We start from the raw sequence: 21,427 nt of genomic DNA, 5'->3' as shown, positions 1-21,427 counted from the left end.
ACGCTGCTACCAATCCTTCTAGCTCAGGAGCTCAGTGAACGGCAACACGTTTTGGAAGCACTGGAAGGAAACTACTTTATTTTACTCTATACAGGAGCCTTGGGCAGCTCCCAGGATGAAGAATACTGGAGATTTTCACTGATGATGGCTATCTAGTATGACTACAGCTGTTTATTTTGTATCCTAAAGCATGGGAGAGTCTTAGATAAGGAAAATGCCCATACACTTGGACCATGGGTCTACCTCTGAACAGGAGTCAGGAAGTACAGAAGCCTCTCTGAAGCTCCCTCAGTATTGGTCTGGGATTTCTTTATCTGCATCAAATGCCTTCCCTCTCTTCTTCTTCATTTTTCATTCTCCTCTCTGGTCTTGCACAAAGAGCAGCATGGGGTTTTTGTTTTTGTCGTCTTTAAGTACTGTTTGGCAGCCCTCGTAAATACTGTGGAAAACCAGCGTGGTGTCTGTCTGTTCTTGCCTTCTTATGTGTTGGTGTTTTTCTATAGTCTCCCCTGCTATACTATCAAAATGCTAATTGTATCCGTCTATATTGACACTCTGTGGCTTGTTTCTTTTAATCCTTGCTTTTGTGAGCTGGAGTTACTGGCTCCGCTCCATTCGCCTAGGACTTTTTCTCAGCAAGTAGCAATTTTGTAAAGGCATAATTACATTTCATTCCGTTTGCCTAAATACTGTACCAAATACAGTTGGGTTGTAACATCTATGGAAGTGTTTCTGCCTCCTGCTGTGCTGAGTAGTCTTACTGATTTCAAGGCTTGTCTGAGGGCCAGGTGCTCTCACGAAGTACTGGTAGTGTGGAGAGTTGAACGTAAGAGTTAAAACCATGTTGTATTCTCCTGCTTTCTGCGTATATACATGCAGAGTAGGTATCCTGAAGCATGGAGAAAGCTACTAAGCCAAAGGGCTACAAATGAGAAATCCATCCCTATTGCCCTTCAGTTATGACTGGGGATAAAGCTGAATCCAACTCCCTTATTTTCAGCATTTTATCTAAACACTGGTGCTTCTTTCCCTCAGGTCTTGCTATGACAGAAAGAAATAGAATTACCACCTTGAAGTTCTAAGCTTAGACTATGCTATTTGCTCCCTTCATGCATGGCCACCCTGCTGTAGATTTCTAGAAGCACAGATTTGCACAGGAGCAAAAAAAAAACCCGCCCACACTAAAAAACTTCCAGAAACATCCACTCCAAAATAAAATTAATAAGAATCCTTTAAGAAAGAAAAAGTTTCTGACATATCAGTCCGTACTATGGTAAGGGGAGCTCTTCCTTGTTACCAAGAAGCTGTAGATGGAGATGGCTATCCAACTGTGACATTCCTTTACTATGAAAATAGTAATTCCCCTTGTCCTTTTTGGCATTAAGTATCCACCAGCACGTGTGGAAATGGAGTGACTGCAGGAACTCACAGAGTTACTAAATGGCTGAACAACCCATGATGAAAAAGTGTTTTCCTGCTTTATGCGAATGTGGGGCTAAAAGTCAACACTGGTACTGGCAGGTTTCTAGGGGACTCCTGTAATAATGCTTTACTTGGTCTTTCTTTACTGCAGGTTGCAATCAAACAGATGAATTTGCAGCAGCAGCCCAAAAAAGAACTGATTATTAATGAAATCCTTGTCATGAGGGAAAACAAAAACCCCAACATTGTCAACTACTTGGACAGGTATGTCATGATTTGAAAAGTTCACAAAGGGACTCTGGAAAACACTTCCTTGTGACCATCTTGAGTGAGTCTCAGGACAGGAGTCTCAGCTTAATGCAGGTATAGGACAACCTTGCATTGTTTAATGCATGTGGCAATGTTGGGGTGCGGGTGGCTTGGTGGTCTCTTTCCATATCCTAGGAGAAACAGGTGTCTGGATCAGTATTAGTGGGGTATCTAGGCTCTCTTTAGAGATGCTAGCAGCAAAGGCAGTGGCAGTATGCTGTCAGGACTCAGTTTTTCAGCACTCTCCTTTGCCAAATTTGATAGAACAAGCCATTTCCTTCCTGCTACCAGAGAAGAAATAGAAATAGTTTGAACAGTATTATTTGTATTTACTTTCCTCTTCCTCTTTCCTTTTCCACTGAGCAATGCTGACATTCTGCTTGCGGAGGAGCAAACTCCTTCCAGGGTTAGATGGTAATCTTGTCCCTGTGGCTGTCTGCTGAGATCTTCTGCACAGTAGCATAACGGTGACGAGGGTAAATGACATGTGACACATAATGAAGTAAGGCTGCTTTCTTGCGGGTGTGAATAAGGGAGAAAAGGAGACCTGGCACAGACATAAGAACCCTTTGGAACACAGAGGGGACAGGGTTATTCCTTGCTCAAAGCTGGGCTTTGTGGGCTCATACGCATGCTGTGGCACTCCTGCTCAGCCTTGGATTTGTTACATCCATATGGGACAGCTCCTCCTTGAGTCCCTGCTTCTCCTTGCCACAAGAGCTGCACCTAATAGCTTACCTATGTACTGACCTGCTCTTCTTGTTCTTGCACTGATGTCCCTTGATGAAGACAATAACAGAGTAGAAGCAAGCAGCGCAGTGGCTGTTAAGGCTGAGTGTAAACTCTTTTTAAAATAAACGTGTGTAGCTGTGAAAATTCTGGTTACTATAGCTCAAGGCGGTAAAATGCCCATGACTGCAAACAAAGGTGGCTGCGAGAGCTCTTCCTCACAGGATGTTAATATTGTACATAAGGGTGATGGTAGCAATGCCACCATCATCAGCTGTTTGGAGGTTGACTGCTTCGGAAAGAGCAGCTGGTAAATGTGCTTCTTTGGAGGTAGGGAGCTGCCTTTTAAAGTGCAAGAAATCCTTGCATCTCCCCTGTTTGAATTCCAGGAAACAGTCACAAACTGTCAGCATTGAAATCTGGGCTGTACTGAAAGCCCAACAGGCAAAAGCGTTGCACGGTGGCTTGAATACACCATCAACGTAACTGATGCATTATGTCAAGCCTGTGTCATTCACCTTATGTTAAGGATATAGTTCCAATCGAGCTGCAGCAGGATTTTCAGTCTGCTGCACTCACAACAGAATCCAGCAGTCCTGATGAACTACAGGTTTGGCTTATTGTAGGGTAAAGAGTGCCTCAATAGGGTGAGCTGCGGGCTTTAATCTTGGCAGCTCATTTTTTTTGAAGATGCAGTGGAGGGATGTGACCTAGAATCTCTTTTGGAAATCTGAGAGAGTATTTGCACATTTGTTTGCTCTGCATGCATATCAAAATCTTATCAGCTGTTTCTTTAACAGGCTTTTAATGTCTTAGCCAAAAAAAGTACTTCTCTTATGTGGCAGCAAAAGTTGTGATGCTGAATTTACATAGTGCTGTGTCCTGTGCATAGCTGTAAAGAGCTACTTTGCTGAAGGGACAGGAAGTCTAATCCTGCAATTTTGTGGAAGGGATGGACGCAGGGAACTCATGCTGGGCAGATGCCCTCTTCTTACAAAGAGCAGAAGGATATTACCTGTGTAAAATGAAACAGGTGGTAAAGAAGAGTTAAGAATTGCATCCAGGCTGAAACTGTTTATTTCTCCTGGCTGATTAGAGGCTTTGTTTTGGCAAAACTGTTTTGAGACACATGTTCTTCCCGTTAGAGAGAGCATCACTGAGTACATGCACTTGCCTTGTCTAGCTGGTACCTCCCAGCTGTGGGGTATCTGCAGGTCCTGCTGTCTTGTTCAAACTTGCAGCAACAAAAGCTGCTGCTTTTGTCTTCCACTTTTCCTCACTAATGTTTTTCAGAGGGATTAGCTTTTGTTTGAGTGCTGCAAATTGACAGAGCGGCAACTAGGATGAACATGGGGGTTCTTGCGCATATTATGCCACTTCAGCTTTGCAACTGCAGGATCCTCTTCCCGGGAAGCTGCATCCCTCCTGCCTGGCCTAACGTGCCTGTTTGCTTCCTGAATGCTGAATGAAGCTGATGCTTGAATGCCACTTGCTGGCTTCTGCCTACTGCTGTTGCAGAGGGAAGTACAAGGAAGGATGCACTTGCCACTGTGGGACCTGGTTTCTTTTTTGCGGCTCCGTTTTTGACAGTGTCTCCCCTTCTGAGTCCCTAATGGGAGCTGCAAGATAGTCATCGGTATAAACCAGGTCTCTCACTTCTCTTTGCCTCAGCTCCTGCCCTTATGCAAGGGTTTCCTGTGCTTTATTCTCTCTTACCTGCATGGCCTACTTACTCGTGGTTAAGAGGTCTGGCTGGTTTACTGTCCTCCCAAACATCACTGTGCAAATAGTGCATTTATGCTTCAGACAGCTTTTCTGCTGCAGCCTAAGTGGCCAGTGTTGCACAAAGGTGTGCTGTGACGTTTAAGGTAGTGACATGGCCTAATTCAGCTGTACTTAGTTGCTGAATTTAGAAGCATCTGGCTCTGAAGACAGTGACACTAGTTTTCCTGTGCAGACAAGCAGCCACTTGTGCTGAGTTACCTTCTGGAGGTGCCAGTTTCTTTCTGCTGCGTGAAAGAGGCCCTCAGAGCTTCTAAACTCAGGCATCTAAACACAGGCATCAGATGCCCAGTGTTAGGCAAAGCAAACTCCTGCCCTTTGGTTTCTTTTTTTGTGAAGAACTCTCCTTAACCTAATGTACCCCACAAATCCTCACTTTAAGTGGTAGCCACCGTTACCCTCACTCCAACCCCAAACTGAACTAGGGCTGGAAGGTCAATGAATAAAGCTGAAGATGTATGACAGTCACGCTACAAGAAAACACTGATTTCTTTCCAGGCTAACTTCATGTTTGCATTTTGGAGGCATGTTGCTGGTGCAGAAATCTGTAATGAATGATTTCACTCCTCTGGGCAAAACCAGATTTTATAGAGTTTATCAATAAAAATGGACTATGACTGACTGGTGTGTGTTTGTGATAGGAAGGGCTTGGTGGACACCTTCCTAAGGTATCTAAGTGGAAGCTGAGGAACACCTTACAAGAGCAGACATTACCTGCTCTTGCAGGTGGATGAAGAGAAGGCTGTACACCACCTCCTTCTTCCTCAAAGACTTTCATTAGCTTGTTTGTACTGCCAGCCTTGTTTTAGAAAGTGACTGGGTGACAAGGTGCGACACCATGCTATGCCTGACGTCACATGGAGAGCAGCACGTAGGGGTATGGACTTCCTGGCAGTGTCCCCGGAACTGCTGAGAGGGTGGTTTTGGGACATGCCTACAGCAGGCAGCTCAGTGACTAAAGCTGGTCTCTGCTGCGGCAAGAGAGTGAAAAGATCCCCAGGATGGTACCACCCAGTCTTCTGAAATGACATTTGCTCAGAAGCAGCTGGCAGGGAGCCACCGTTAATTCCACCTCCCTGCGTGTTATGTCAAACCTATCAATTATTGAGGTGCCTGGGTCTTGGCACATGCCTTTGGCTGCTCATGGCCCAGCTTTGGTTCACAGTGTGGTTCTTGGCTTGCTCCATCCCTTTGGCTGCTGAGAGATACCAGCTTGCTCCCAGCATGTGCAACCTGAGATTGTCATGCAGGGGCGGTGGAGCCCATTCTGCCCTCCATTCTTACAGTCAAGTGGGTTTGGGCTGCAGAGAGTACTATTGGCAATGAAGGGAAGCGTTGTGATGTCCAGAGTGACGCTGATTTGTTGAGTGGGTGCTGATAAAATCTGGAGAGAGCCTGGTTTGGCAGGAGTGATGAATAAGCAGCAACAGCATAGGGGCTGGAAGGAAGGGTGTGGATGGAGAGGCTTTCAGAGTCTGTTAGAAGGTACGTGACCCGCAGAGTTGGCAGGAGTACTTCTGGAAGCAATTCTGCTGCTCCTCTCTCACTCCAAGGGGCTGCTATGTAGGTGATACTGCTTTTGCTGGCATCTGTGATACTGGGGGGGGGAAAACTGCCAGTGCATCAGCTTCTCTTCCGTAGTGGAGTTGGAGACCTGTCTGCTCCGGGAGCATAGCCCTGTGTCCTTGGGCTCTGTATCCTGAAAGAAACTCCAGTTTCTGCCTCCCTGCATAGTCTTCAGCATCACCAAAACAAGATACCATCTTTGTCTCCAATATTAAAAGCTTTCCATAACTGTAATACTTCTGTCACACAGCTCGGACTACAGTTCTTTTTTTGGGGGAGTTTTTTCATCCACTCAGGTGTTGGCGGTGTGTCCTTTTGGGGTCAAAGTGTACCTCCTGCCCACTCATCTCTGTCTGCTTTCCATGCCAAGTTGGGCTTAACGTCTTTCTCTTTCACTGTTGCTTTCTAGCTCATTGTTCCCTAGAACCTGTCCTGCTTTTTGCCTTTGGCTTCTAGCAAATTTGCTATTCACTCTTCAGTAGGATCAGTGTTTCAGAGCAAAGCAAATGTCTGCCTGATGAACTCTAATGACAGCAGAAGCTTTTTAATTAGATTTTCTGCCCTCTCTCTTGACTCATCTGTCCGCTCACTTTAAAAATGGAGGATAGACTGAGAAGGTGGGTTTTCAAGCTGATGATTCCTTCCTTCAGGGATGCGTCATCCTGATGTATCTGTCATGGAAGATTGTGTTGATGTTTTTCCAGATGTGCCCAAAAAGGCAGAAGTGGTTGGTGGTTTGGGTTTGTTGGGTTTTTTTTTTATTGTTGTTGGGTTTTTTTAAAATGATTTAATGCTGAAGTCTTCATCCCAGTTCTTCTACTTTTAGACTTGAGCACACACACTCCCAGCAGAGAAGAATATCTCAAATGGCTGAGAAAACTTGCCCTCACCTCAGCTGTCTCCTCCCCATCTTCCTACAGGCCTTTCTGGACAAGACCTGCCCTTTTGGGCTTTCCTTTTTTATTTTAAATCTTTAGAATTGCTATCGCATCCAGCGAGATGTTCTTATTTGCCCTTATGAACAGTTCCGAATTCTTCAGACAAAATCCCAGACTGGTTTGATAGCATAAAAAAGATTGAGGTGATTTTCAAATGCATGATGCTTAAAAAAAGGTGTTCTTTCTCTGTTGTTCGTGGGCAGCCATCCATTGTGTCAGCCAGGACTGTCCCTGGGTCTAGGCAAAGTAGGCAGTTGCTTAGGACAGGATGCCAGTGGTGACGAAGGAGTCCCCAGCCACCTCTTCTGATGCAAGAGCCCTCAAAGGCCATGCTGTATGCCAAATGCTGGCTGCATGCTTGGACCCTGTCCTTAACTAGTAGCTCTTCCCCTTCTCTCCCAGCAGCAGCAGGAATTGTAAGGTTGGATCTCCATGTTAGTCTGGGCCCTTTCCATGGTAGAAAAATTCAGCCTTGCTTTTATGGCCAGGAAGCTTGTGGCCTGCTCTCCCATTACCTCTCTCCTCGACTTTCTGCACTCACTCTTCCCTCTGCTCATTCAGGTTGTGATCAGATCATCCCATGTACAGAAAATACCATGAGTACCTGGTGCCCCAGTACTGTTAAATACGCTGCTCAAGCCTCACGGTTTCTCTCCACTTTTAAGACAGCTTTAAAACCCATTGCATTCTGACTAGGTAAACAGTGGCATGCTCATACTTGCTGATTTTAAAATCTGGTTTTGGCTCTTCAGTTACCTTGTAGGAGAAGAGCTCTGGGTAGTCATGGAATACTTGGCAGGAGGCTCCCTAACAGATGTTGTGACAGAGACCTGCATGGATGAAGGACAAATCGCAGCTGTGTGCCGAGAGGTAAAGCAGCACTCGCACTCGGAGGGAGCTGTGATTAGGAAGGGGACACGGGCTCTCCACAACTTGTCACTGGCTCCATAGGAATAGCTCTCTCCGGCTTCTGTAATGCCACAGTCATTCCTTCAGAGGATGGATTTCATCTGGGATGTTGCAGCGTACAATCCTAATGCAAGCCTAATATGTTTCACCCTAGAGGGAGGACTGGAGTGCAAAATGGGGTTGGAATCCCCTTGGTGTTATGCCTGTTCTCCAGGTCTTTTGGGACTAACCTGTCCTCCTAGGACCTGCTGATCTATCTCAGTGGGATATCTCTCTGTAGCCCTGCACATACTGGATATATGAAAGACTCTAAGACACTAAGCCCTTGCTACTCAAAATGCACATTGTTAGACTTCGTTAATTGGCTAATTGTGTCTGGTGAATAATTTCATGCACAGTAAGAATATCTCAATTATTTATTTTTTTTCAGTGTCTCCAAGCTCTGGAATTCCTCCATTCAAACCAAGTTATTCACAGAGACATCAAGAGTGACAACATCCTGCTGGGAATGGATGGCTCTGTTAAACTAAGTATGCGGGGAACATTGCTGGTGATGACTTGAGTTATCAACCCAGGCCTGTTATCTGCTGTGGGTCAGGCCTGTTGGGGAGATAGGTGTTTGAGATGCTTGATGCTGTGATGATGAAGAGGCTGTAGAAACGCTCCTGTAGGTATTTTTGTGGCTTTGATTTTAATGGAGATTAACAAGCATGAATCCTTGTGAACTGATTCCAGACTTGAAGTGAGGTTTGGGGTTCGTTTAGCTTTGGGCCATCTGTTTTTGTGGACTAAAATAACAGTATTTTAATGCTACTGCAGTCCAGAAAGCTGTCTTTGAAGGTGTAGGGCCAGAAGTCTGTATTTGTGAGCGGTCTCTTCAATCTGGAAAATATTGCAGGTACTTGGGGGGCAGGGGGAGTGGAGGGAGAACTGAAAACGTTTAGTCCTACAACACCAACCCAGACTGGACTCTAAATGTTGTTTCCTCCTTGTGTTATCACCAGTAATAAAGACCTTGAGACTGTTCTGCCCCTTGGGTGCTAAGGTAGCTGTTGTGCTTGTCATTGCCCATGCAGAGATAAGTCTGGAAACTCGTGAATGATTATCTTCCACCTATAGCTTTAACAGAATCGTGCTCCCTTTCTCTTCCTCTCAGTTCTGTTGGCTAGCACCCAACAGGCATAAATAAATCTATTTCTGTCAGCAGCGACAGCAGATATGACTCAAAATTCACACATTGCAGATATGCTGAGTAAGACGGTGGGGATTTTTTTGCACATAATTGCTTTTTAGACTAAAGCTGTACTTTGGTACAGTCAGATCTCTGGAGTGTTAGCGATGAATAGCTGATAGGGGCCAAAGTGCTCTGTTCTTATCAAATATCTTCTCTGAGCACAGTATGCAGGTACCGGGCTGTAGTTTAAAGTTAGAAAAGTCCCTGTGGATATGATGCAGTAACCTTCCGGACCTGAGCTGCTTATTGGCTCTGCTGGAAATTTGCTCTGTTTATGAACCATATGTACCTTTCCTGGTTGTTAGCCTTGATGAAAACTCAGCTAGGGATCAGTTTAATTTTCATCATTCTGCCTAAAATTAAACCCACGGTGCCATAGGGGGGTCAGGATGGGCAGTGCATCTCGCTGTGTTGATTTTGCTGGGCTTACAAGAACAGAATTAGTTTTCTTTTGGTAAGTCAAACACAAATAAGACATAGGGCCCAGCAATCTTTGTGTGAAGGCTCTCCATCTTTCTGTCGATTCGAAGAAAATAATCAGTGTAAATTTAAGTACTTCAAATTTATTCTGAACACTGTTTGCTCTGTAGTCGCTCTGTAAAGCAAATCCTGTTTGAGGGATGATGTGTTTACTGGGGAAGTAGTATCTCTGGGACTGAAAATATCACTAGACAATACAGTATGTGGGTTGGGGGGTGGATCTAGATCAGACTGTGCGTTAATTTCTATTTTCGCATACCCAGGAACAGTCTTTAGACCATATATTACATAGTGTCTTACAGCTGCATAATGCTGCAACCATGGTCAAGTGTCTCAGTGTCCATATACGGTTATTTACTGATCCCCATCGTTCACATAAACGAGTCAGCAGCTCTGTAATCCTCATGGCCTCAGTGAGTCATATTTAGAAACTTACCTCTCCACACCGACTTCTGTATTAGCCACAAAACCACTCCTCCTTTCACAGTTGCAGCAGCAACGCACCTGACAGTGCAGCAGGGTAATATATGCTACAGCTCTGGCATCAGTAAGTGTTGTTTTTGGAGAAACTTGCTGAATTCTATGTCTGTTTCTTCCCCCCGTCCCTTTAATTTTCCAGCTGACTTCGGCTTCTGTGCCCAGATCACTCCTGAGCAGAGCAAACGCAGCACCATGGTGGGGACCCCATACTGGATGGCACCTGAAGTGGTGACAAGGAAAGCGTACGGGCCCAAAGTGGATATCTGGTCGCTGGGGATAATGGCCATCGAGATGATCGAAGGAGAGCCCCCCTACCTCAATGAGAACCCCCTGAGAGTAAGCGCATATCTTTTGCCCTCAGGTCTTTGCTAAGCCTGCTGGTGAAACTAGGCTCTAAAGGAGGCAGGTGAATCCTCCAGTGTGGTTTCACCACCTGCAGTCCCCTATCTCTTTAGATGTCCTAGTAGGAAGATTGAAATGGTTTTAGTTTAAAAGCCATGGTTTGCTGTGGGTAGCAGGGGGGTGGGTTCTTCCTGTGCAGACCCTCTGGTCAGCTCTGATGAGTTAGATCATGCACTCTCAGAATTTCTCAGTTTCTGGAGATGCTGATATAGGCGGAAAGAGTACCTGATGGCACCAAAGCAGCTGACTTCTTGAATCCTTGTGCCCTGTAGGTTCTCCTTAAGTTCAAAAATATGACATGTTACTATTCTGTAAACAGAGCTTTTTCCTACTGGCAGATTGTTCCTCCTTGCATGCTCCAAATAAAGCTACAAGCTTAATAAGCCTTTAGGCAGGGCTTAAGCCTCCCCATGTCTTTCCCTTGTTTAGTTTTTAATGAAAGGGGAGATGCTGTCAATTTGTAGGGACATAACTGCTCTAAATATAAGCCAGGTATATGGCTTCTGCCTCAGCTGCACAAGGTGAGGGGATCTGGAAAAATTCTGTTTAACTTTTGTCTCCATCTCTTGCACTGGAAGTGATTTTTGGGAGAGAAGAGCAGCAACAAAGAGTGAAGGGAAAGAAACTGGGTGTTGAGTTAAACGAGGGTGGCTAAGTAACAGTACTTTGGCCTCATTTAACTCAGCTTGTGCCAGTTCCCAGGCTATCAGACTGCTCCCGTGGGATGTGCTGACTGATGTGCTCAAAGGGCCTGCATATTAACAAGTCTCTGACAGATTTCCGTTTCCTTTGAAAATCCATGAAGGAAGTTTCTTGCGTGAAATCCTGAAGTGGATGAATTCTGAGTTCCTAGATTCACAGAGGGGGTTGCATGTGAATGCTTCATCCCCAAGCAGTAGCAAAACTACCTGTTTCTGCAGGGTGTTAGAAGCTGCTTGAGGGTTTGCTGGCCATCTTTTGTAAGGAGCCAGCTGCATCTTTATAGTACTCACTTTCTAGGCCTTGTGCACTCAGGCAAAGTACTGACAGACCAAAATCTCCTATTTATTCAGGGGTACCCTCCCATGAGGATATAGTTATTGCACTGGTAGAGTTGTGCCAGTTAACTTCCCTATGTAAACACAGTCTGGAATGTTGTTTTTGTCCTCCTAATCCCTTGAGAGGGGCTGCAGGATCCAAACCCAGATTACGAGGGTGAAACAATAAAGGATTGGATCCCATCCACATAAAAATAGGGCTGGCAGCTATTCTGTTTGCAGAAACTTAAGCATTGATTAGTCAGCCTGATAAAGTTAGGGGTTTTTTTTCTCCCCATTGAACTGGGGGAAGGGAGAGGAGAAATGAGTGTGTCTGTAATCCAGAGATGGAATCTAACCTTCATAACCTCCTGTTTCTTTGGTGCTTGTTTTTGCCTTAGGCCCTGTATCTCATTGCTACTAATGGGACTCCAGAACTGCAGAATCCGGAAAAGCTTTCACCCATATTCCGAGACTTCTTAAGTCACTGTCTTGAAATGGACGTGGAAAAAAGGGGTTCTGCTAAAGAGCTGCTACAGGTAGGTGTTGGGGAACAGGGCTGAATCAATGTAATCATGCAATCCTGAATGAGGCCAGGCTTATGGAGAGATCTTGTTTAGGGTCTTAAATACTGCATCAGCTGAAGGCACAAGCACAGCTAAGTTAACCTGCCAGAAAAAAACCCCAACCAACCAACCCCAAAACCTGAATCTATAATGACTACTCCCTTTTTATTGCCATTAGCAGCGGCTGTGCAGTGTGTTCTGTAACTAACCTCAAATAATAGCTGTGCCCCTGGCCTGCCAAATGCTGAGCCCCTTAAGTCCCGTGGCTTCTTCATACAGCTGGCCCTGACATCTGTATGTGTCGTCATGGTCTGGCCATGCTTGTTCCGATTTGGACAGCAGGAGGGCTTCTAGCTATCAGGTGTTCTGGTTGCCTCCCTTCTGGTGGAGGGATCACAGAGTTCTTTGGAATATGCATGGCTTGCGTTAACTGGAGCAGTTTGGTGTTACCACATTTTGCCAGAAACTAATCCTTACAGAGGTGATGGAACAAAGCTTGTGAGATATCTTAATCACAGAATGGTTTGGGTTGGAAGGGACCTTTAAAAATTGTCTCGTCCAATCCCCCTGCCGTGAGCAGGGACACCTTCCACTAGACCACGTTGCTCAAAGCCCCATTCAACCTGACCTTGAACACTTCAATGATGGAGCATCTACAACTACTGTGGGCAAACCTGTTCCAGTGTCTCACCACGCTATCATCAGTTATTTCACTGAAAACCTAGGGTCATAGTATGAATTCCCAGTGAAAGGGGAGGGCCAAGCTGCCAGGCGAGGGCCAAGCTGCCAGGCTTTTTACCAACATAGATGAGAGGAGTGGTTTGTCTGTTCCTTTTGTCAAATTTGCCATGGGGGTGGAAAATGTAGATCTTTGTAAAATAAATCTGTGATTGGGGGCACTCAGACCTCAACTGTGAGACAGTTCCCTTTTATGTTTTCCTTTCTTTCCACTAGTTTGTCCAGTGAATTCAGTTTTGGATGTGGTGCTGCCTTCTGAGACTGTAATGAAGCATTAATGACTGGCAGAATAGCAGTAGTTGAAAGATCACTTTTTTCCCCTGGACTTTCCAGCCCCAAAATATCAGAGAGCAGTAATGTTCTATTCCTTGGAGCAGGAAGACATTTTGACTGTAACATTTCTGCCTGTTTTTAACTACCTTTTAGCCTCTGATTTTTTTTTTTTTTTTTCCCCCTATCTCTGAAGCGTGTTGCTTTGGGTGATTGATCCCTTCTGATATTCAGAAGTCCTGTGGGATATAGTTGCTTTTTGTTTTCAGAACAGCTTGTGAACTTGCCCTACATGCCTTCAGTCTCATCTGAGAGCTGTTTTGATAATCAATACTGTTTTACTTAACAGAACACCTTGTATAGGAAACTGACTGAATGGTTCTGTGTTGCAAGCTCTGTGCTGCTCTCCTAAACTCCAGCTGTTTTGCAAATTTCTAATATCTGTAGAAGGCCAAGGAAATGTTTTCACCGTACCTGTGATAACAGGAAGAGAGAAATGACAGTTGATTCCTGCAGGAAGCCCTGTGCCTTGTGTTTGAACTGCACAGGTGGTGTTTAGTACACCTTCCTTCCACACAGAACTTCACTATAGATTTTGCAAGAACTTCTAATTCCCCAAGGGAACTGGGTGAGTTTTGCTTGGTCTTGAACATGTACAAACACTGGAGAATTTAGCATGTGTTGGGTTCAACTCTGTTCATCACTCCAGTCAATCCCCAGAAGTTTGTGGTGGTAACAGACCTTTTGGTTTCACCTGTTCAGAGATTAGAGTAGGTTGTCAGACTTCATATTGGTCTAGGTGCCAATATTTTTAGTAGCCACCAGACTTCTGGGGCATGTTCTGAAAAATATAACCCTTTTTCTTTTTTTTTCTTCTTCCTAGCACCAGTTCCTGAAAATTGCAAAGCCTCTATCTAGTCTCACTCCTCTGATTATTGCAGCTAAAGAGGCAGCCAAGAACAACCATTAAAGCGGTGGAGTCAACACAGTCATCATGTCAAGACTTTTAGATGTTCATTTCGGAGACTGAATTACCTGCCCCTCTCCCCTTCTGCTCCTTCTTCACAGGGGTATTCTTAAAACTTTGATCTGCCCTGAAGGGTGGCAGAGGTATTGTTCACTGAATGTGGAAGGGCACGCAACTGGGATGTGGATGATCTTACGTAGTGAACTGTCTGTCCATCCTCGTGATGGGGGTGAGAGGGGAAGAGTACTTTGTAGGGTTGAGAAGATCTTTCTGAGAACGTCTGAACCGGACCTACATGTAGCGAAGCCAGTTTGTTTTCATATTTCTTACTGTGTTTATTTTTAAAAATAAGGTGGAGCTTTAGACCATGTTTATCTTAATAAATTGAATCTTTTGCTGGCTGGACTTTTCCTGCTTCTGGCAAGCTGCTATTACACCACTGAGGCTGCTCTGTGCTTTGGATGACTTGAGGAGGGAAGGAAGCAGGCAGCAAAATGTGAACAGCTGTAACAACTGAAAGGGGAACGAGGGTGTGAATAAGCATCTCTCCTACAGCACTGCTGGATGCTTCGAGGGAGCATGGAGAAAGCCTCTGTGTGCTTCCCGCAGCTGTTGGAGAACTTAATTCATGGATGATCTTTTTGCCAAATTGTGTGAATTGGGTTCCCCCTCCCCCTTGAGTCAACTCAACTAGTTAAACAAATCTCAAACATTTCTGATGTTCTAGAAGGTAAATCACAGGAAAAATTGACGGAGAGCTCTTTCAGGGTTATTTTATCAGCGCTGTGAGGCTTCTGAGAGACCCTTGCCCTGTATGATAAAGCAAACAGAGCAATTACTGTTATAAAGATAAGATTTGCCTGCAAAATAATGTTGAAAACTCTTGTTTCTTAGAGCGTGTCCAATGGAAAACTAACTGATCATGGATGCTGCTTTCTTGGCGACGTGGGGACATTAATTTTTTTAAATGATAGTGGTTTCTTCATGCTACTGATTCCTTTGGTTGCTGATAGTCTGTAAAACAGCAGGAAACCTGGAACTACTAGAGGGATTGGTTGTAAACACTGGGCTTATGTTCAACTGTATACTGATTTTTTTTTTTTTTTTTTTTAATAAAATGCTGTGTTTCTTAACTTGGGGCTGAGGAAGGATTGGAGAATTCACTGTCACCAAACAAGTCTGTCGGATGGGATTATTGTTCACATCGTCACCGGGTGCTTGAATGTGTTGGATAAAGTGATACAACCTTGTCTCTTACCCCTTCTTCTGTAGTCTTTTGGGATAGCAAGTGGCTCTCAAGGGAGTAACTTTACATAAGAAGATCGATAAAAGATCTGTATTATAACTGGGGGAGATGCTTTCTTTGTACTGCTTTGGTCATTTATGGGGTGAGTTTAAACCCATTCTGGAGTAACCTCTCATCTCACTCCAAAACACTTGTGTTGTACAGAAACTCATTCCTGCTTTGTGCTGAGACCTGCTGCTGGCTCAGCCTTTTCTTTCCTGCACCTGGGTTTTAATTCAAATATATTTTTCCTATTTGCTCTACAATACATGACAGCTCTTACACTAGTTTTACTGGGTGTAGATAGAGTTTGTGAGGTCTTTTGCTTCTGTGGTATGTTCTCCCATCCTTTGTGCTCGAGGGTGGTCACTGTTTGACACAAGGCTGAAGTCCATTGCCAAAATCTGCAGCCTTTCTCCCTTTGTGTATATGTATTTCATATCTCTCTAATATTAAGAGTTTCCCCTTGCAAAGCTTGTATCCAAGGATGAATTCCTTGGGCAGAACAGTAAAGCTGCCAGCCTGGAGAGGGATATGATCTACTGATGAGCTCCTCTGCTTGGAGCTTAGGTGGAGATTGTGAAATGGAAAGCCACTACCCTTAAATAATTCCCTTTGATAAGGAGTTTGTATTTCCTCTGGAAGTCTCAAGATGGCATACGTGGGAAGAAAGGAATTAGGGGCTAGATCTCACTTGATCTAAAAATCTTATATGGCTCTGGTCTTACAGATTTGGTAATTGACTTTTTTTGACAGCATGGAATTAAATCCAATCCACAAATGTGTTCAATGTCTCTGACTTCTCTTAAACTCCCTTCCCCGCTCCATCCCTGGCATCCCATTGAGGTGAGAACCTTAATGCAGATGCGCCCTATGTGTGAGCACGCACGTGAGCTTATTTTTCTGCAGCAGGATTTCTGCTAAATTTCCTCAAAGAAGGTAGAAAAGGTTATTTGTATGTTTTTAAGTAGCTGTTCTGGATTCTCGATTGATAATGGAAAGGAATCGACATGAATGACTGTTTATGCCTCCTCTTATGCTAGTGATGTGCTTCTGTCTCGTTGACTTCCACTTTGAATTGGTGCTGCCTGGTTTCCGTTAGCTGCTTGAGAGGGGGTTTGCCAAAAGCCTTTCGTTCTCCGCTGGGAAGCTGCAAGGCTGTGATCATAGATGTGTGTCATCTTGTCCCAGGTGTTTTTTTTTCCCCATCCGTGATGGGTGGGCAAAGGAGGTGACTGCTACAGTGTGCCTGGACCTAGTTTCAAGTTACCAGGCATGTCATGTTTTTATGTTCTCAGAAAATCTTAAAAGATTTTGTAATTACCTTAAGCTTAGGAGAATGGGATTATTTTTCTTTGTTGCTGTTCTGAAATACATCTTTTCCTCCACTCTTCCTTCATCTGTGCATCACCCAGCATCAGCACCTGTGTTAGCTTTTGTGTAGCCATTTACGGCATCTTCCTGTCTAAAGAGAGCTCTTAAATAGCGACTCTGACTTAAAAATTAACCTCTGGGGCTTATTTTCGTGAGAATATCTTGGCTCTGCTGTGATTTAAAAATGACTCCAACTAGAAAACTTCTTTGGTGGCTTTGCTTTTTTTTTTTTTTCATACTCTATGAACTGATACGGATTCGCCTGAGTTGAAACCATTTTTAAGCACAGCCCTTAATTATTTACTTGTCTATTAATCTTAAAGTCTCTCTTCTATATTAGAACATTAAATATTCAATAGTTTGAGTATATATATATATCAGAAATGATATAACATGCTACAGCTTACAAAGGGCTTGGTGGAGGGAGAGGCTAAAACTCATCTTCTTTTCCAAAACACAGAAGATATTGTCTTACTTAAGAAGCAACTAGTAGCTTCGACAACACGCTTCCTATTTTTCAAGATTGGGCATTGATTTGTGTTACTCTACCCCTAGGTTTTCTTAAACAAACACTTGATTTGGAGTTCACCAGGGCCGAGAGTTTCTGTGTGAGGGGCGTATGCAGACCCTGTGTGCTTTGAAGAAGGCGGGTTGTGATACTGAGAATGAAGAGCCAGGGCAGGGATGGAAGGGACGGCAGAACTTGCTAGTTAGGTTGCAGCACCGATAGCACACCTTTAGCCATCCCTAAAATGTCTTAATTGAATGGACGTGTTTTTAAAAGACATAAATCTGGCTGATTAGTTGTTACAGGCTCTTCTCTAGACAGGCATTATGCTCCTACCAAACTGCGTTCCCCTTTTAAACAAAAGGGGTGCACGGTTTTCCCCAGCACGGAGGCTCCTTGAGAAAGGAGGTTTCTATGGAGACACTTACTTGACTTAAACGATCTGGTTAGGGTTTGAGAAGAGGCTTGGGGGGTAAACACCACATCGACACAAAAGCCACTATTTTGCAAAGCAACTGGGGTTGTCGCAGTGTTTTGTTTCCAACTTGACGCCCCTTTTCAGGGGCCTGGTTTTGAGAAAGTGCCAAAAATGTTGCCTGGTCAGAAATACGAGGCGTGTAAAAGGCTGTCACTTCTTAGCAGAGATCTCTGTTAGTATCCTAATCCATCTGTCTCTCAAAATGCAGCAAGTTGGTGTAAGTAGGGCACATTTGCAGCAAAGTACTGTGCAAGAGCGGACTGCAATGGCCTCTAAGTAGGTACTTGCTTCCTTAAAGCCTACCGTCCTTGTCTGACAGTAAAACTGGTCCAGACCAAAGTCCAAGAATAATATTTGTTTGAATCTCATTCCTAATTAAGAGCTTGCATAATCCATTTGTACAGTGGATGACAACATCTTCAATGTTAAAATTGTTAAAGGTGAAGTCTGATTCTCCATTCATCTTCCCACCATAAAATTAAACTTCTTAATGCCTTCTTATTTCAACAGTAATAGAGAGCCTGTAGGTGTATTTTGGGGTCGTAAGCCCATCTGGATCAATCATATGGATAATTAATGCTCTAGGATCTCATCATTTGTTGCTAATGACAGCTCACAATGCCAAAGGTGGGATGTTAGAGAAGCAGCTGTGAACTTTGACAGGGAATAGCCAACAGTAATGAAACAGCAATACAGACAGGAGCTGGACAGAAGCTTGCTGCCAAATGGATGCCTTCAGAGAAGTGGTGGGAAGAGCAACAGAAGAAGATGGAGTTGGTCCCAGGGGTGCTGGGGTAGGAAGAAGCAAATGTTAAAACTTGAATTACACAATTGCTGAGGAAATTCAGGGAGTGCTACAGCAGCCTCTCAAGGCAGCAATATCTCTGAAGAGCACAAAGGAGCCTGGGAAAGGAAGAAGTGCTGGAAGTGGAGCCTGGAGCAGCAATATGGCTTTGAGCCACAGCCCATGCGAAGAGCTGGAGCTAATCCAGGTGGTTCACAAAAATGACAAAATTCAGCTGAAAAGGCAAAGTGGGAGCTAGAACGGAGGAGGTGGCCTTGATGTGCCAAGGAACGGAAGAGAGAAGCCAGATTTCAAGGGTATGTGAAATGGCAGAAGCAAATTTAACTTCTGTGGATGACAAGCAACTTATTCTCTCTTGCCTTGCAGCATCGGTACGGCATCTTTTCACGATCAGCACTGCTTTGGGATCATGTCAGCAGGCACCGGGCTTTGGTCTTGTGTTTGTAAAGAAGACTTTACTGCTCTGCACCTACAGGTTTCTGACTGCAGCTTTCGTCTGTTAGTAGATGTCTTTGTGTCATGCCCCACCTGGAAATACAGGGACTGCTGCTGTTTTAAAATCAGCTAGATAATGTGTTTCTCTTCATACTGCCTTGGCATAACTCTCTTGTAGTGCTGGGTTTGTTTAATGTGCCAGGTCAGCTCAGCCATTTTAAAAATAAAACTGAAACCTTAAATAAAACCTGAATGAATTACTTGGTTCTCCTTCACTTGCTGTTTCAATGCCCCTTGCAGTGACAGTAGAACTGAGTGGGGGTGCTTAAAGGAGGGGTTGTGTTTCTCTGATCTATCTTAATCAGCTCTTATTTGATCGAGCAAAGTGATGACGCTAAAAGCTGTTGCAGCAAGTGTGATTTTTACCACTGAGATGAACAAACGTCCATCTGGAAGCAGGATCTAGACCGTGGCTTGAGGAGGAAGTGGCTGGAGAGGGAAATTGTTGCCTCCTTGGATGCTTGTTTTCTCCTCAGGCAGAGCTTGGTGTCTGAGGCTCCTGGTATGGAAGAGGAAATCGGGAGAGTTTAGGATAGGTACCTACAACCACCTTCCCCAGCGTCACTCTTTCTTGCGGGATCAGTAGGATGAGGCTGATGACAAGAGCAGGAGTTTATCGTCCTACACACCTGTTTGCTTAAATGCCTCGTTGCAGTGGGGAGCAGGAATGCCATGATTTGGGGAGGATGCGTGTGCCCCCACACCCCTCCTTCTGCAGTTCATCTCCTGCTTGTAAAACATCTGACCTGGATGTTTTACTCTGAAGTCCGAGAAACCCAACCCAGTGCTGAGAGGACTTTCTGAGGTCAGCTTCTGAGGAACGTGGGGGTGAGCAGCAGTGGAAAGCTCTGCCAAGCTCTCGCAAGTCAGCTGGGCGTTGAGCCAGATTTTAGAGAGGGCACTGGAAGAAAAGGGAACACCTTGCATGGGGACTTGACATAACCAACTAGAAGGCAGCAACTGATGGTACTTCATAAAATCCCCTCTGCCCAGAATAGATGCTGAAGACTGTTTCCGACAGCTCTTTTTCAGGAAAGCCAGAGGGAAGACCTGTTTCTCTGGTTTTTTTTGAAGATGAGGGGCCCCGTCACTTGAGCAAGAGGAGCAAGCAGCCCAGCTGCCAGGAAAGGTGGGCGATTCTCTTTGTCGTGATGTGGTAGCATCCCATTTTGGATGTCCTTGTCCCATTAGAGAAAGGAAATCTAACTGAGCCACCACCACCACCTTCTCATCCTCTGAAGCTTCACAAAGCAGGGTACCAGGCAAACATATGACCCTGGTAACGTACCCCTGAAAGTGCCCCTAAAAATGCTACTGGGGTGGTGTTTCGAGACTCTACCTCCTGCCCCATGGAGGATGAACAGTCTATCTCTAACTAGCTACCATTTTCCATGATTTCTGGGGGGACTTTCTGTCTTGGAGGCCTCTTCCCTTGACATGAACTTTGTTGAATGGCCCAGCAGTTGCTGTGGGTGGGAGATGGTGGACAATGAATGATTTCGAGGCTTTAAGAAATGATTGATGTTGATTTCAGTGAAGTATAACTCATTTGAAGGCTCTTCAGGGCCCTAGGGATCTTTCCTCAAAGATGAATTCATAACCAAACTTAAATAATTAGTGGGTTGGGTTTTTCTTAACCGCTGAATTGGTTTTGGAGAGTCAGATAAATAATTCTGAAGATTTCAGCCTTTAACCAAACATGTCTACGAAACTGAGGTCTCAACGCATCTCCACTTAGGAACCTCTAATGAAGTTGGCCCAGGCATAGGTCACCCTTTCAAACCTTGGCGCCTGTCCATTGTGGGTCAAAACCAGCAGAATATGATGTTCAGCAGTGCTCTCGTCAACTGCTCACATGTGCGCAGCAGGTTTGTGGTGGCACCTTTTAAATAGAGAAAAGGAAGAACCCGCTCAGCTGTGTGTGGGAAAGCAGACCCATGGCAAAGGAGGTGGACTTCTGCAGTGGTCCTGGTCAGGATGTCCTGGCTGCAAAAATACATCCCAGCTCCAGTTCTCTATTCCCAACACCTCATTTTCTTCCATCTGCACAGGAGGGAAACCCCTGTGTGGTGGTCTCAGAGGGGTGTCCTGAGGCTACAGGTGCAGTTATTGCTATTTCTGTGGCACCTCCCCAGATCTTTAAAGTTTTCCTTCTTCATTCCTAAATTTAGTGCCTTGTCCTCTTAGCTCCTGTGTGACTCTGGGGTAAGGTTTCCAGGGAGGGGTGATGCCTTGTGTTAGACCAGCTGATCTACGGAGGGAGAAGAGGGGAAGAAAGACGGGGAGAAGCTCTGGGGAAAACACACCTTCAGGTCTGAGCCAGACGGAGTGAAGTGGCAGCTAAATCCTAGTGGGAACAGTTATTGTGTGTGTAACTGGAGGATATTAGTTTATTTGGGAGCAAAATGGGGGAATTGGTGGTAGGTAGGTACAACAGAGAAGAGATGTTCCTTATCGCACCCTGCAGGGAAAACTGCAGCACCCCATGCAGACGATGCTTTTACCGAGTCCCTTATTTTTAGCAGCACCTAGAAGACTTCCAAGTGTCGGTTCCCAAGCTCATCTTTTAGGAGGACCTGTAGCTTGAACACGGTGAGCAGGGAACTTGCTGGGCTTTCCTGGCAGGTCCTTGCCCATTCCTGAGGCTGTAATGCCCTCTCCCGGCAGCTGCACT

At 44.8% G+C, this 21,427-nt stretch overlaps 1 protein-coding gene across 7 annotated transcripts in view; it reads left to right on the top strand.

Moving 5' to 3' along the window:
* Positions 1-13,811, top strand: part of PAK1 (p21 (RAC1) activated kinase 1) — a 30,506-nt gene extending 16,695 nt beyond the window's left edge. For 4 of the 7 annotated variants that reach the window (XM_059836233.1, XM_059836239.1, XM_009820908.2 and 1 more), the window contains 6 exons: positions 1,574-1,686; positions 7,499-7,616; positions 8,086-8,185; positions 9,989-10,185; positions 11,669-11,806; positions 13,725-13,811. In XM_059836233.1, coding sequence (XP_059692216.1) covers positions 1,574-1,686; positions 7,499-7,616; positions 8,086-8,185; positions 9,989-10,185; positions 11,669-11,806; positions 13,725-13,811 — 753 coding nt within the window. The remainder of the gene's footprint in view (positions 1-1,573; positions 1,687-7,498; positions 7,617-8,085; positions 8,186-9,988; positions 10,186-11,668; positions 11,807-13,724) is intronic. The other 3 variants (XM_059836222.1, XM_059836229.1, XM_059836213.1) reach the window with 2 other exon arrangements.
* Positions 13,812-21,427: the final 7,616 nt, after the last annotated feature.

The sequence above is a fragment of the Gavia stellata genome, chromosome 1, assembly GCF_030936135.1.
Source record: "Gavia stellata isolate bGavSte3 chromosome 1, bGavSte3.hap2, whole genome shotgun sequence".
NCBI classification, from domain to species: Eukaryota; Metazoa; Chordata; class Aves; order Gaviiformes; family Gaviidae; genus Gavia; species Gavia stellata.
This window is presented reverse-complemented; position numbering and strand designations above follow the sequence as displayed.